Source organism: Theropithecus gelada, chromosome 5 (genome assembly GCF_003255815.1).
Source record: "Theropithecus gelada isolate Dixy chromosome 5, Tgel_1.0, whole genome shotgun sequence".
In the NCBI taxonomy this organism is placed as follows: domain Eukaryota; kingdom Metazoa; phylum Chordata; class Mammalia; order Primates; family Cercopithecidae; genus Theropithecus; species Theropithecus gelada.
The window spans coordinates 24710357-24726011 of record NC_037672.1 but is presented as its reverse complement, the minus strand read 5'-3'; the positions used below and the strand labels follow the sequence as shown (position 1 = coordinate 24726011).

Sequence of the window (15655 nt, the reverse complement as noted above, 5' to 3'; positions counted from 1 at the left end):
TTGAACTCCTGACCTCAGGTGATCCACCCACCTCAGCCTCCCAAAGTTCTGGGATTACAGGCATGAGTCACCATGCCTGGCCTGATCATATGATCATTCTGTGTTTAATTTATTTGAGGAACTGCTATACGGCTTTCCATAGTAGCTGCACCATTTTACGTTCTCACTAAGAGTGCCTAAGGGTTCCAGATTCTCCACATCTTCACCAACACTTGTTATTTTCTGTGTGTGTGTGTGTGTGTTTTATAATAACCACCCTAATGGATATGCAGTGGTCCAAAGTGACCTTTTTCTATCGTGTTTTGGATACCTGAATCACAAAGTCATATTTGGGAGAGCTCTTAGCATTCATATATCAGCACCTCATGCTCAAAACCTTGCCTCGATTTCATGACCAGATAAACAAACATTCAGCTAAAATCTTTCTTGGTGCACATAGCATCGTCTATGGTGAAAGAATTGGACAACACAGCCCATCGTCTGAGCTTGCTCGTGTGTGACCGGGAGCAATAGAAACCTCTCGCCTGTCCATATATTATGCAGGCTTGCCCTGGCTTCAAACTTATGGGAGAAAAAGGGGCCAGGGTGGCATCCCTGTTATGTTCCCTTGAGGGTGCACTTTGCACGTTTCTGCCACCCTTTGACTTGGTACTATCGGACCCACCACTTAAAGTCCGGACAATAGTTTGAAAATGTCTGAAGCTGTGTTGTCTCTGTTTTATTCTAAGGCAGATTCCATTGCTATTGGGTTTGTTGTGAACCAGCTTCTGCCTTTGAAAACCAACTCTGGAATTATTGCCACGTAGATGTGACAGTCACATTCTGATCACCAGATGTTACTGGGTCTGGGGAGAGAGTTTAATGTGACCTCATCTTCCATTGTATTTGTGTGTTGGTTTTTCCCCAATTCTTCAGTAGTGGTTTTGACATCTTTTATCTCCTGCATTCATTCATTGCTTTATGGAGACTGATATTTTTTATCCCAGGAAAATAATGATTCACGTATCTGTTATGATGAGGATTTTTAACCTTTCTGTATTGCTAACTTTCTTTTTCTTTTTTTCAGAATGTTGTACCGTCTTTGGGTAGGCAGACTTCCCTGACGACATCAGTGATACCCAAAGCTGAGCAGAGCGTGGCTTACAAAGACTTTATTTATTTTACTGTCTTTGAAGGAAATGTTCGCAACGTCTCTGAAGTCTCGGTTGAGTATTTATGCTCTCAGCCTTGTGTTGTCAATTTGGAAGCAGTTGTTTCATCCGAGTTCAGAAGTAGCATTCCCGTGTACAAAAAAAGGTGGAAGAATGAGAAACATCTTCACACCAGCAGGACACAAATAGTACATGTGAAATTTCCAAGCATTATGGTTTACAGAGATGATTATTTCATCAGACATTCCATCTCTGTATCTGCAGTGATAGTACGCGCCTGGATTACTCACAAATACAGTGGCGGAGACTGGAATGTTAAATGGGAGGAAAACTTGCTCCATGCTGTAGCAAAGAATTATACCCTCCTGCAGACCATCCCGCCTTTTGAACGCCCTTTCAAAGATCATCAAGTGTGCCTTGAGTGGAACATGGGTTATATTTGGAACCTTCAGGCAAACAGGATTCCACAGTGTGCTCTGGAAAATGGTAGGTCATCTCTCTTGCTAGGAACCTCATTCTCATTTTTTTCAGATAGCCTGTATCATGATCGAACGGCAGGAGAAAATTCTTCTATTAGTGATGGGGGATACAGGGAAAATGGAGGGACACATTGAGTCTGTAACTTTGAAGTCTGAAGACAAAAGGAGAAAAATTAAAATGGGAAGAGAGGAGAAAGATTAGTAGAGAGCAGGACCAAAGATGAAAGAGCAGAACAAAGGAGCTGAGGAAGATGGACTTTGAGAGGGTTAGATCTGCTTTAAGCTGGAAAGGAGCATTCATGCCACTGAAACAAGAATTGGGAAAATCTTCCCATTCCCCCGCAAGCCCGCTAAATTTCCTTTTTTTTTTTTTTTTTTTTTTTTTTGCCCAGGCTGGAGTGCAGTGGCGAGATCTCGCTCGGCGCACTGCAACCTCCGCCTCCCGGGTTCAAGCAATTATCCTGCCTCAGCCTCCTGAGTAGCTGGGATTACAGGCGCCCGCCACCATGACAGGCTAATTTGTGTATTTTTAGTATAGAAGGGGTTTCATCATGTTGGCCAGGCTGGTCTCAAACTCCTGACCTCAGGCGATCTGCCTGCCTGTGCCTCCCAGAGTGCTAGAATTACAGGCATGAGACACTATGTCCGGCCTCTATTATTTTTAAGCAGAGTGTTTTATCCTGGAGTAGATGAGAACCTAAAGGAACACTTCCGACGGAAAGGGAGGTTGTATTACAGAATGGTAACCTCTGGCTGGGCGGATTCCTGCCCTGCCACTTTCTATCTCTGTAACCTTGGAACTCTCTGAGCCTCAGTTTTCCTATCTGTAAAATGGGGATAATAAACAGTTCCTTCAGAGCAGTACCGTGAGGACTAAATGAGATGTGATTGCTTAGCACATCATCAGCTCTCAGTGAGAAGCTGTGATGATGATATAGTCCACATTCTGCGTTTTATCCTAATTGCCACATGGTCACAACCTCAGCAGGACCAATCCCGGAGGCTCCCAGGCCCTTCTGCAGCCTTCGTTAAGCCCTGGGGCTGGAGATCTCAGGTGTGCACTGAGAGGTGCCACTCTGAAGTTCTCTCCATTGTGCAAGGAGCGCCTTGCTCTGTGAATGCCGAGTGCCTGCCAGCTCTTCTTCTGCCCCCTCAGTGGGGAGCCCTCCACAGTTGTTTCCTCAACTGTGGCCCTAGGACCACCTGTGACAGAATCACAAATGTTTGTTGCAAATGCAAATTCCTAGGCCCCGTCCTTCATCTACTTAGTTGGGATCTGCGGGGGTGGAGGAAGGCCTGGAATCGGCATTTTAAACACCTTCCTCACGACTCTGATGCAACCTAAAACTTGAGAACCTGCAGGCCAGGGACAGACCTGGTTGGACTTAGGATTGCTAAGGCTCCCATGATCCGACTCCCAGCCAGGCTTGGCAGGCAGAGGACATCCATGGGCTTGTGGCAGCAGACCCTTTCGCAGGAAGTGCCTGACAGCTCATCTTCAACAGGACGGGTGTAGGACAAGGGGACTTAAGGACATGCTCTCTAAGTTTTTCCTCTAGTGATCAACTTCTTGTCACCTCTGGGATGGGATTTCTGGTGGGCTCTCTTTGGGGAAATAATGGCTATGGCGATTTCTTGGTACTGTCCCAAAACAGCTCTGCACCAAATGAAAACCAAAAGGACCTGTGTCACCATACATGATAGCTGCTCAGAGGCCACTTACCCTAGAACTGGCACATATGACATATTCCAAAACTTTTTCTTGTTTTGAGACAGGGTTTCACTCTGTTACCCAAGCTGGAGTGCAGTGGCATGATCATAACTCACTATAGCCTCAACATCCTGGGCTCAAGCAATCCTCCCACCTCAGCCTCCCGAGTAGCTGGGACCACAGGCGTGCACCACCACACCCAGCTGATTTTTAAATTTTTTTGTAGAGATGGGGTCTTCCTGTGTTGCCCAGGCTGGTCTTCAACTCCTAGGCTCAAGCAGTCCTCCTGCCTTGGCCTTCCAAAGTGCTGGATTAAAACTATTTTGAAATAATTACAGATTCACAGAAAGTTGCAAAGGCTACAGAGTCCCCTGTGTATCCTCACCCCAGCTTCCTCATTTTCCATATCTACAGTGCAAAATCAAAACTGGGGAAGTAATGCTGATCTAATACGGTTAACTGGACTCCAAGACCTTATTCAGATTTTACCATTTTTTACAGGGGCTCCTGTGTTTGTGTAATCTATACAATTTTAACCTACGTTTTAATAGCCCTGTCTGTCTGGCTTATTCTGCGTTTGTGCGGTGCTTTAAATGAAAAGATATCTAGAAGATGAAAGCAAATTCCCTTTCTGCGTGTGTGCACATAGCGGGGAGGGTGGGATGGGTAGTTAAATGTCTGAAAGCAGTCAAGTCAATCATTTTGATGATCAGTGTGCCTCCCTCTTCCAGGCAGAGCCCCATGCAGGCATCTGTCTGGAATACCTTCCACAGGGCTACCTAATTTGTTAAGGGGAAGAGAGCATGGGGCACACACAGCCACAGTTTGCTGTACCTCTGACTTTGGCAGGGATTAATGATTCCATTTCATATTTGACACATCATGTATTTCTCATTGAAGAATGACTGAATTGCAAGGTGGAAGTTTCCAAATGAAATCATTTAACGAACTGGCTCAGTTCTTAGGGTGCCTGAATATGCCCTTAAAATGCGAAATGTCTTTTCCTTCTTTTGTTGTTTCTTCTCATATTCACAAGGCTTAGGAACAGCACAGTGGGGTTTTTCTCCTCACCTGCTTCAGAGCATTACCTCAGGAGTGAGAATTAAACCATAATGCAGAGAAAACCCTTTCCCAAGAGTTAAAGTCACTGAAAATGGTGGGGAGCTCCATGCACCCTCAAAATAAGCTCTGATCACAAGGCTGTGATTTGTTTACGGAAAAAGGGGCACACATTCTTCCTTCTCCAAAAGACGGATCACAAGAGCGTCTGCAGCGGCCCCATGGAAAACATCCATGACCTTTGTTCCAGATCTGGGCTGTGGGGATGGAAGGGGGCCAGGCCTCTGGTTTGTTTTTAGCAGGGGCTTCTTGATGAACAAGAACCAAGTCAGAACAAGATGGCATTAGTGAGGCTCCGAGCTGAGCCACAGGGGGCCCGTCATGTATGGTCCCTGTCTCAGCCAGCACTGATGTGGGGTTTCAGGGAAGGCTTTCAGTGTCAAGTGCCTGGTGTCCTACGATGGCCCTGCCTCTGAACCGAAGTACTCCCTGACTTGCTTTCATTTTCCTTTTCATGTATAAAAAGAGTCAAAGTCCCTGTGCCCTGGTATTCTGGAAGTGTGCTTGGAGGGCCTCCACCACCGGCTTTGCCGAGGCTCCCGAGGCAAGGGCTGCATGTGTCCAGACATGGCTTTCAGCAGCTTATCCCCTTTGCCAGGCCAGACCCAGCCAGGCCATGAGGCTGATTTTTGGTGGAGATGCAGCAGACGCTTACCCACCCCTGCGGGGAAAACCTAACCCGGATGAGAAGTCAGTAGCCATTGGGAACACGTGTGTGCCACGACTCAGCCACGTGCCCCCGGTGCACCTGTTGCTGTTGCATCCTGGGTGTGGGGGGCATACGTAGCCATAGGCAGACTGTGAATCTACCTAGTGTGGCTTATTTCCTTGAGGGAAGGGAGTGGGCATTTCTGTTGTCCCTCCCAAATCACATGTGTGCCTGACTCACGCTGGAGTCACGGAATCAGCCATGCAGGCTGGTGACTTGGGCCCCAGACCTGGGGACCCACCTGGACTTCTCTTCCTGTCATACTCTATTTTGAGAGTCACCTAGTGCTGACTGTATGTGCCACATATTCAGTCCCTTCTTGCATTTCTCACCACATGGAGTGCCATCGTCCTGGTCTAAGCCGTCATCCTCCTGTCTGGACTCCTGGCACTGCCTGCATGTGGCCCCCCAGTTTTGCCCATCATACCCTCTTGATCCCCTACCAGCAGCCAGTGAAAGCTGATCGCATCACTCCCTGATTAAACCCCCCAGTTCCTCCCATTGCCCACTGATCCCAGTTAAGATCAATCCATGCCCCTTACTCTGTGGGACTCTGTCCCTGTCCCCTTGCAGCCTCGTGTCCCACCATGCACACCCTTCCTGACTGCTTCCAGCAACAGGAGGCCTCCTTGCTTCTCCTGGAGCATACCGAGTTCATTCTTACTTTGGGACATGTGTGTGACTGCTCCCTCCACCTAAGATGCTCTTCTCCCAGATCACCACATGGCCACTTCCTTACCTCACTCACCCTTCTGCTCCACTGCCATCTCCTCAAGATGGCTCCCCCAGCCACCTTATCTAAGACAGCAGGCGCACCCCCACCGCCCTGCCTGTCATTGTCCACCTTCATTTTCCTTCCTAGCCTGATCACCACTGGATGGTTTCAGTGAATATCTTTAGCTGCCTATGTGCCTATTGCCTGGTCCACACCGGAGCACAAGCTCCACGAGGCCGGGGGACTTGTTTGCTTTGTTCTGATGTGAGCATAGAGCCCTGCACTCATGACTATTTGTTGATTGAATGAATGCTCTTAGCCAAGGGGGAAGGACAGTTTGTGAACGTCACACACTGATACCCTTGCAGGGCTGTGTTGCCACAAGAGGGAGTGTGTGGGGCTGGGGGTGGCTGTGCTCCTTCCCTAGGGCCACTGCACACACTCCACAGCTTCCCAGACAAACCCACCGGGGCTGTGCTAGTTAAGTCTGCAGGCTTCTCCTGTTCAGGGATTCTCCTTTGCAGCCACAGGTAAGCTCAGCTTCCCCTTTGTGGTTTAAGTCTTTGATTCCCCACCCCTATGTCTTTGCTAAAGCAGTTTCTTTCCCCTAGAATAGCTCCTGTTCCACCCCGACTCCCCCAGCCCACGAAGCAACACCTCCCCCCACTGCCACTTTCCATGCCTGCTTGGCAAAATCATGCCCCTATTTCAACAACTGGCTCAAATTTCTAACACTTTTCTAGCCCCCACCCCGAAGTTTTGTTGAGTTTTTTTTTAATTTCCACAACCAGAAATTAACTTCCTAACTGCTGGCCATTAGAATGCTCTATTGGTACTGCTCCTATGACATGTATCATGATTCATTCAGTTAAACCAAGATTGAGCACCTATTATGGATCAATTTCTTTACTGAGTGTGAAGGCTCAAAGAAGAGGACAAAGCTACTCTCTTTAACGTGGCTACCAATAGTTACAGTCAGTTACTGCTACTGAGCATTTGCTATGTGCCAGGCACTGTCAAAGTGCTTTATGTGGTTTACCTGGTTATCTAATTTTTTTTCTTTTTTTTTTTTTTTGAGACAGGGTCTTGCTCTGTCATCCAGGCTGGAGTGCAGTGGCGCGATCTCAGCTCACTGCAACCTCTGCCTCCCGGGTTCATGCGATTCTCTTGCCTCAACCTCCTGAGTAGTTGGTGTTACAGATGTGTGCCACCATGCCCAGCTAATTTTTGTATTTTCAGTAGAGACAGTGTTTCGCTATGTTGGCCAGACTGGTCTCAAACTCCTGTGCTCAAGTGATCTGCCTGCATCGGCCCCCAAAGTGCTGGGATTACAAAGTGCTGGGTGAACTACAGCATCTGGCCCATTGTTATTTAATTTAATTTGCCCAATATTCCACTGGGATATTTACCAAGGGGAAAACAGAAAACTGACTCAGAGAGATAGAGTAGCTTGTCTAAGTTTGCACAGCTATTAATGAAGATGCTGGAGTTTGAACCTGGGTAGTTTGGTTCCCAAATCCCACACTTAATTCATTAGGCTAAACTATCAGGTGATGTCATGAAGCTATGTATTTATTTTAAGTCATTCATTCACTGAAGAACAGTTCCTGAGCAACCTGTATGTGTTAAGCACTTTGTGTGGCTTCTTCACAGAGGAGGTGACATTTTGACAGAGACTTGAAGGATGAGTAGAGTTTTCATGGCTCATAAAGGAGGGGCCGGGCGCAGTGGCTCACGCCTATAATCCCAGCACTTTGGGAGGCTGAGGCAGGCAGATGACTTGAGGCCAGGAGTTAGAGACCAGCATAGCCAACATGGTGAAATTCCATCTTTACTAAAAATACAAAAAATTAGCCAGGCGTGGTGGCGTGCATCTGTGGTCCCAGCTACTCGGGGGGCTGAGGTGGGAGAATTGCTTGAATTCGGGAGGTGGAGGCTGCAGTGAGCCAAAACGGTGCCACTGCTCTCCAGCCTGGGCAACAGAGCAAGACTCTGTCTCAAAAAAAAAAAAGAAAAAAAAAAGAAGAGAAAAAAAAAAGCAATGAAGGGAAGGCCATTCAGCTTTCAGGCAGAGGGGAAGGCATAAGCTATGGCACACAAAGAAGAAAATTCCTGATGGAGAAATGGTGACAAGCCTTCGTTCTTTGACAGGAAAGATGGCAATAAGGCTTCATCTCACAGGCTAGCTTGTGTTGCTTGGGGGTGGCTGCCTAGAACATGGTGTTGGGTAGGATTCTGAGGATGAGCCTGCACTTACTGAGAAAGAGTGCCATGTCCATCAGTTACTGTCTGCCATGGAGTGGAAATGTGGACTAGCAGCATGCTTGCTGTAGTTTATTTTCCAAGACACAATCTCAGGTGTGAGATGGACAATTCAAGAAGTAAGACTAGATAAGCAGGTTAGGAACCCTCTTGAAAGGTTCTTAAGTGCCCTAATGTCTAGCTTTATGAACATTTCTCTGATCTTCCCTCTTAAATAAGAAACTCTGGGGCAACATGGTAGTTTTTTTCTTCTCCACTCTCTTTTCCTTTCACTAAAAATGCATTCTCATCTTCAGATCCAATGGACTGGAAGTATGATTTTTTTTTATAACAAAATTTCATTACAACAAAATGATTGAAAGTTAAGTCAAGTGTTGGAACCAGCCTTGACTTGTCTTTGTGGAAAAAATGGTTTATACAGCAGGACTATTCTTGTCAATGTCATGATAGTACTTTTAGTAGTTATAAACTATATATTTGGCATTTAAAAAAAAAGACCTAATTCCTTTTTTTTCCAGTTAATCATGGTAGTCTGAATTTTTCAGTAATAATACTAATTAATGCCTAGCATCTGCATTCCCCTTTATGATTTTCAAAACACTTGTTTCATGCACATTGTCTCATTTAATCCTCATAATAGTTCAGTGGGAAAAATAGTGTTATTCTGAACCTTTCTTTAACAAAGAGGAAAACCGAGGCTCAGGGAGTTTGTTTAACTGGAGTCCAGACTTCCTGATTCTTTTGACTTTGCTATGCCGCCTCTCTGAAATATGCTAATACAGTCCTAACCCAGGTTCTAAATTAGAAAGAATACTTTTTTTAAAGTTGAATTTTTATCGATGTGAATCATCCTGTTTTCTTCACCCACTGGACTTTGTGTCTTTGAAGCGGATTGGGCAGCCTCGGAGGCCGAGGGTGGGGAGGCCTTGGGATGTAGCTGGCTCCTTCTATCTGCCTGCCCGGAAGTGCTCAGAGCTTTTGTTCTCTTCTTTCGTCGACAAAAAAGTAATACGTGTACACGGTAACAATAAAAAAAATTTAAATAGTGTGAAACAGTTTAGGGGAACTAGTAAGTTTCCACACCCCTCCCCCTTGAATCTTCTGGTCCTTTTCCCAGAAGTAAATTCATTAGCAACAGTTTCTTGTGTCTCCTTCTAGAAATGTTCTCTGCACATACAAGTGTTAAGTTGTGTCCCGTTCTCTTCCTGCACAAATGAGAGGATTCTAGAAACGGACCTGTGCTCATTAACAATACAGTAGATTTTTCTGTACCAGGACATGCTGCCGACCTCATTCTTTTCAGCAGCTCCTTAGCATTGCATCGCCTGACAGACCATAATTTATTTAACCCGTCTTTTGCTGACGGTCATGCTGTTGCTTTTAGCCACAAGGCTTCACTGAACACCCTTGTACATGTATCTTTGTGCACATTTATAAGCATGTTTGGAGGATAAATTACTAGGAGTAGAACTGGTTTTATTCTTAAGATTCCTGTCATCAAATGTTCCACAGACTTCCTCAGGAACCTGCCTCACTGCCTGGTGTCCTTTCTGGAGGAAGTTCTGACCTAAATCATATCTGCTAGAAAATTGAGTTTTTATTCTCAGGCTTTGGCTTTAAAGAAAATTAAACACCTTATTGGCCACTGGCTTTTGAATGTCTTGTGTTTGGAAAGCGTTACTGAGCTGCCTGTGCTTTGGCTTTATTTCTCCAGGTTGAGAAGTCTTTGCTTCTTTCCCCGCAGATTCTGCTTACAGACTGGTAGTCATTGTCATTCCTTGCATTGAGACCATCTTCACCTTCTCCAAGGGTGGACTGATGATCTCAGTGGCTTCATTGCTGTGTGTTTGAAGCACCTCTGGAGTGGGGTTTTGTTGCATGGAAGTGTTACCTTTTCCCGAGCAAGGAATCCGTATCAGGGTTCTGATCACTCAGCTAAATTAGGGAATGGGCTACATAGTCGTCCCTTAACCTCACCTGACCCGAGGATGAGATTTAAAGTATTAACAATCAGTGAGGGTGGGGGGCCTTGGTGAACCCCAGTGGGTGCTAGCCTTAGTGCTGAAGCTGGCTCCAGAGGCTGCTGCTGGGCCAGGCTCTAACTTGAAGAAGGGGCCAGGGTGGGTGGTGGGTCCTTGGAGGTTCCAGGTGACATCAAGTATCAAACCACAATAGAAATATTTCAGTGTTTGAGCAACCAGTATATCCGCACAGGGGCACACCTACTGAATATCAGCCGAGGTTCTCTCTGGGAGGACTTTTGAGAAGAAAAGCCCATTGGTTTGCAGTGGGAAAGCCAGGTTGGAGTCATATCAGGGCTTCTTACCAGCTATGAAATCTTCAATAAGACACTCAGTACTTTTCATGTCTCCAAATGAAGGGGTTTGCGCCATATAATATCTGTTGCCTCTTCTTGCTCTAAAATTTGAGGCAATAATACAAGCAAAACAGCAAAGTGTTCCTAACATCAACTGTTTTCCTGGCATTCTACATTTATGTCTCAATTATGTCTTTTTTTGTTTGTTTGTTTAACCTCAGCTCTTCATGCAAAATAAGCTAAAGAAATGAATTTGGGGAAAGGATTTGAAAGAAGAAAGGTCATTATTTGGCTTACGCAGTGTGATGCACATTATAGAACTGTGAACAGTACTAGGAGGAAGGGAGACAGGTTCAAATCCTGACCTGGCCACACCTATATTCATTCATTCATCAAATATTTATGGGGTCTTTATCAAGTACTGCACACTGTTCTAGGCTCTGGGGATGGAATAGTGAATAAGTAAGGCCCCTGCTTTAATGAGTACATTCTAGAGGCAAGCAGTAAACTTCTTTGGACCTAAGTTTTCCTACCTGTTAATTATTTAGTGGTGGATGGCACTGGTACTGTTTCTCCGCATTCCACTGCCCATGACAAGACATCACTAGTCAATTATAGCATTGCATGCAGCCATAATCAGTTATTAGACAATAGACCTATATGTTATCCTGGGATAAATAACATATCCTTTATGTTATTCAGATGAATTTTAAAGTCTTCTCCGGCTCCAAAATTCATTCTTGTTCATTACTTCTAATTGTAATTGAAAGACAGTATCATACTGAGGGCAAACTGCCTAGGACCCCAAATTATACATGTAGTGAAGCTACAGATTTGAAAGAAAACTACCATTACTTTGGTTTTGTTGGGTACAAATAGTGTGTGTTCTTGTAAAATTATTTTAGATCTTTGGGTCTGAACTTTTTCCTTCATAATCTATTGCAGCCAGTTCTCCCATTTGACCTGCTTTATTTTGGTCTTTGGACAGGGGAGAGCTCATTGTCATTCACTTTTAACTCTTTCCACTTGAGAAACCTCCTTTATGAAGCTTCTTTATATTGGAGTCAGGTTGGGCAGAACTGAATCCCATTTGTTTTGACAAATGTTTCCACTGCACACTAGATCACTCAACAGCCATCACCAGCAGAAGGCTTCCTAAGGGTCTAACGTGGCCATCTGGTCTCTTCTGCTCCACTCAACATAGTGGAAGCCAAACCAAAGTTGAGCTGATGTCAACTTCCTTGGTGAATTTTTCCTTCAGATTCCAAAGAAAACCTTTGCAGTACTTCCATTTCTCACCCCTCTCACCACCCCCATAATAGACCAGCAAGTCCAGTTGGCCCAAATTGAGCTCATATTGAAAAAACAAAGGTTTTAAGTGCTTCTGTTGAAACTGATAACTCCACTCTTTTGGATTTCCAAATGCATCTCTACCTGTAACAAAGCATGTAGATTTGTGACTACTGGGGAGAAATTGGCTTATTTAATCCTATTAAATGTATACATAAGGGCCTGAGATTCTAAAAACTGCTCTTGCGATTTCCAAATTGTTGTAAACCAGAGATACCTCTCTATATAATAAAACTTTTTATTTCCTTTGGGAAATGAGAGCTGCGATGTCCAGCATCCTAGGCTGAAGCCTCCAAAATTTGTGCCAATATTGGTATTTGGTGAATTGCCCGTAAATCAACTCTTCTGTCTCCAAGAAACGCAGGAAAATAGGCTGTTTCCACCATTTAATCATGAATGTCTAAACTAAGGAGCATTTTAAGCAGAAGAAAAGTATCTCTCTTTTTTTTTTTTTTTTTGAGACGGAGTCTTGCTCTGTCGCCCAGTTTGGAATGCAGTGGTGCCGTCTCAGCTCACGACAACCTCCGCCTTCCGGCTTCAAGCAATTCTCTTGCCTCAGCCTCCCGAGTAGCTGGGATTACAGGCACACACTCCCATGGCCTGCTAATTTTTTTTGTATTTTTAGTAGAGATAGGGTTTCACCATGTTGACCAGACTGGTCTCGAACTCCTGACCTCAAGTGATCCACCCACCTTGGCCTCCCAAAGTGCTGAAATTACAGGTGTGAGGCACCATGCCCAGCCAAGAAAAGTATTCTTATACCTAGGTTGAGTTAAGTGGATTCTCTTTTCTTCAATTGGGGAGAATATGGAAAACCAAAAATTCATACTTATCCTTGTTGAAAGCGGTAGGTATTAAATATAGATGAAATAACTCAGTTCTCCCTTTAAGATTTGTTATGAACATCCCTATGGTTTTTGGGTTATAGAGAAGAATTCTTTTGTGTTTGTGAAATAAAATGGAAGACCTTCTAATGTTAAGGTATCTGGTTAGTAATTTTTATGTAGGGTAGTATGTTGAATTTACTGCGAAAAGTTTGCACAGAAGAAAAAAAACTGCAATTTTAAGAGTATGGATTCTGAAACCAAAGAGCTTGAGTTTGAATGCCAGCTCCATCTCTTATTTAACCCTCTCTGATGCTCAGTTTTTAATCTGTTAAATGGGGATAATAAAAGAACCTATTTCATAGTTTGTTGTGAAATGAAGTGAGATTATCCCTGAATCGTGCTTAGCATATTGCCGGTGTACACTAAATATTAGTTACTATTTTGGCAACCACGCCTCTGTTTTCTCATCTGTAGACTGGGGATAATAATGAAAATTAAATGGACAAATTTATGTAGCATGTTTACAGAAATGTCAGGACCATAGTGAGAACTACGAAAGTGTTAACTTACTGCTATAACACAAATTCAGATGCTTTTCTTAGCATTCAGAGGGCAGGATGTGAAATGGTTATGAACACAGAAGCCTGAGTTCAGAACCTGAATTGTGGTTCTATCACTTATTAACTTTGTGAACTTAGCCTCGGGCTTTTCGTCTGCAGAATGGAACTAATAATAGAATCTACTTCACGGAGTTGTTATGAACAGTAATTGACATGGTCTCTGTAAAGTGCTTAGCATGGTGCTTGGCGTATATTCAACAGATGTTTGCTGGTATTTTTAGGGTATCTCACTTAAATGTTTGATTGGAGCTCAGCAGAGGCTTTCAGGATGAATGCGATTTGGGAAGGAATGTTTTTCTGGATATAATTGAAAGGGAGCCGTTTTGCTGTTTGCAGATGTGGTTGCCCTGCTTGGCTTTCCTTATGCCTCCAGTGGAGAAAACACAGGCATTGTCAAGAAGTTCCCGAGGTTTCAAAACCGAGAGCTGGAGGCCACTCGACGCCAGCGGATGGATTACCCAGTGTAAGGATGGGTAGTAGAAGGGAGCTGGTTGGGAGGTGCTTGTTTTATTTGAGGACGAGGGCAGGCTAGTGGAAGAACTCCTTAGGAGGACACACCATGGTAAGGTGTTTTGCAAAAATGTTGAGATCTCCGTGGCTTAGACAGAATTGGTGGACCTGAAAACCTCAAATGAGTCTTGAATTATCCTTGCATTTAACAATCCTCGATTTGCCTTAGCCTCCTTCCATGACATGAGTAGACAGCAAGGTGTTGAAGCCTGAGGCCCTGCAAGGTCTCAGGTGCAGCCAGCCAAAGCCAGCACAGATTGCAGCCTTGGCTTTGCCTTTCTGTCGTGGGAGATTGGACGAGCTGTTTGAAATCTCACAACTTCTGATCTCCTCCATTGATTTCAGCAAGACCCAGATATATGTTTTTTTTTTTTTTTTTTTTTTTTCCTACTGCTGAATCGAAGATGCTGAAAATGGTTCCTGGTTCACCTCAGACCAGATGGATTTAGCAGAGTGATTTAATTCTTCCCATGCTGCTGGCTGTAGAAAGATCTTGAGTCACTTTACCGAGCGTATGTTCTTGCTAAGCTTCCTTGTAATAACTTACCTTCATGAGCTGGCTCAGCTGGGTGGGGTCAGGAGGGAGCTGTGTGGCACCATCTGTTTGCATATCATACCACTGATTTTGAGGCCAGATTATAAAGACCAGAAAGGAATTCTTTGTGTGTATCTGCAAAGAACCTGGGGTCACTGTCACTTTAACCCAAACTGTAAATTGGTTACTGGGGTAAATGAAGAGAAATCAATGCATTCATTTTGACCTCGATCCATGTTTCACATACAAAATGCAATCATTCCCACTTCCTCGTCTTTGAACTACTGGTCAGTAGCACTGTGTGCGGTATCAAGGGATGTTCAGCAAGTCTTTTCTGACTGATTGATGGATCACATATCTTGGCTAAATGTGTCCTAGTTAAGTTAGCTACTGTTATTTTATCCTCACTCCACAAGTCACAGATGTACAATATTTTTTTTGACTAAAATAGCCCCAGTCCAGGAATGGGATAATTAGATTAATTGTTCTGTATTGGCCAGCCAGGACCGTGATACTGAATAATGTAATCTGAGCATGAAAATAGCATATATGTGTCCCTGTTATCTCGTAGTGATGCCATTTGTAGATGATTACATTTTTCTACCTTATGGCTTTTATCCGTGAAAGGAACAAAATTGCTTAAAAGGCTCTAATTATGTTTTTTCTTTTAATCATAGAAATTAAAATAGCTTCTTATCAAATCACCTCTTGTTAAAATCCAGATTTTTAAAATCTATGTCTGACTTTGTAAGCCTTAATCAAGAATTCAAATAGGAGGCATGTGAGATTCTCAAAGAGGCACAGAAACAGAGTTTTTGGTGCAAGGTAGAAAGTCTGCTAGTTCTGTACAATGAAGCTTAACTCCTCTCTTTTGCAGTTACTATAACTACCTCCTTTGTTTCAAAAATCAAGCTTTGCAAGCTGATCTCCCATGATGAACGCGAAGGCAAATTCATCCCTTCATTGGAAAGAAAGCAATTTACTTGGTCATTGTTAACCATAATTACCTGTTCTTGGATGATATCAATCTGCAGAATTTTTTTCCCCCTCACTCTTATAGGTTTACTGTTTCATTGTGGCTTTATTTACTCCATTATTGCAAGGCCAACCTCTGTGGGATTCTGTACTTTGTTGACTCTAATGAGATGTACGGCACACCTTCTGTATTTCTTACGGAAGAGGGTGAGTATAAAACAGAACCTTTAAAACAATATTGTAATTTTTTGAAGCTCTGCCTAGTGACAGATATGTCTGTCTAGAATAAGGAAGATACTGTCAACGTGGCAGCCCAGCAAGAGCAATGGCTTCCAAATGTGGGCTGCAAATTTAACTGATTTTCCCGGAAGCTTA

At 44.0% G+C, this 15655-nt stretch overlaps 1 protein-coding gene across 2 annotated transcripts in view; it reads left to right on the top strand.

The window, feature by feature from the left end:
• Positions 1 to 15655, top strand: part of SEL1L3 (SEL1L family member 3) — a 117734-nt gene that overhangs the window by 15186 nt on the left and 86893 nt on the right. For both annotated transcript variants that reach the window (XM_025385643.1, XM_025385644.1), the window contains exons 2-4: positions 1067 to 1637; positions 13597 to 13723; positions 15366 to 15487. In XM_025385643.1, coding sequence (XP_025241428.1) covers positions 1067 to 1637; positions 13597 to 13723; positions 15366 to 15487 — 820 coding nt within the window. The remainder of the gene's footprint in view (positions 1 to 1066; positions 1638 to 13596; positions 13724 to 15365; positions 15488 to 15655) is intronic.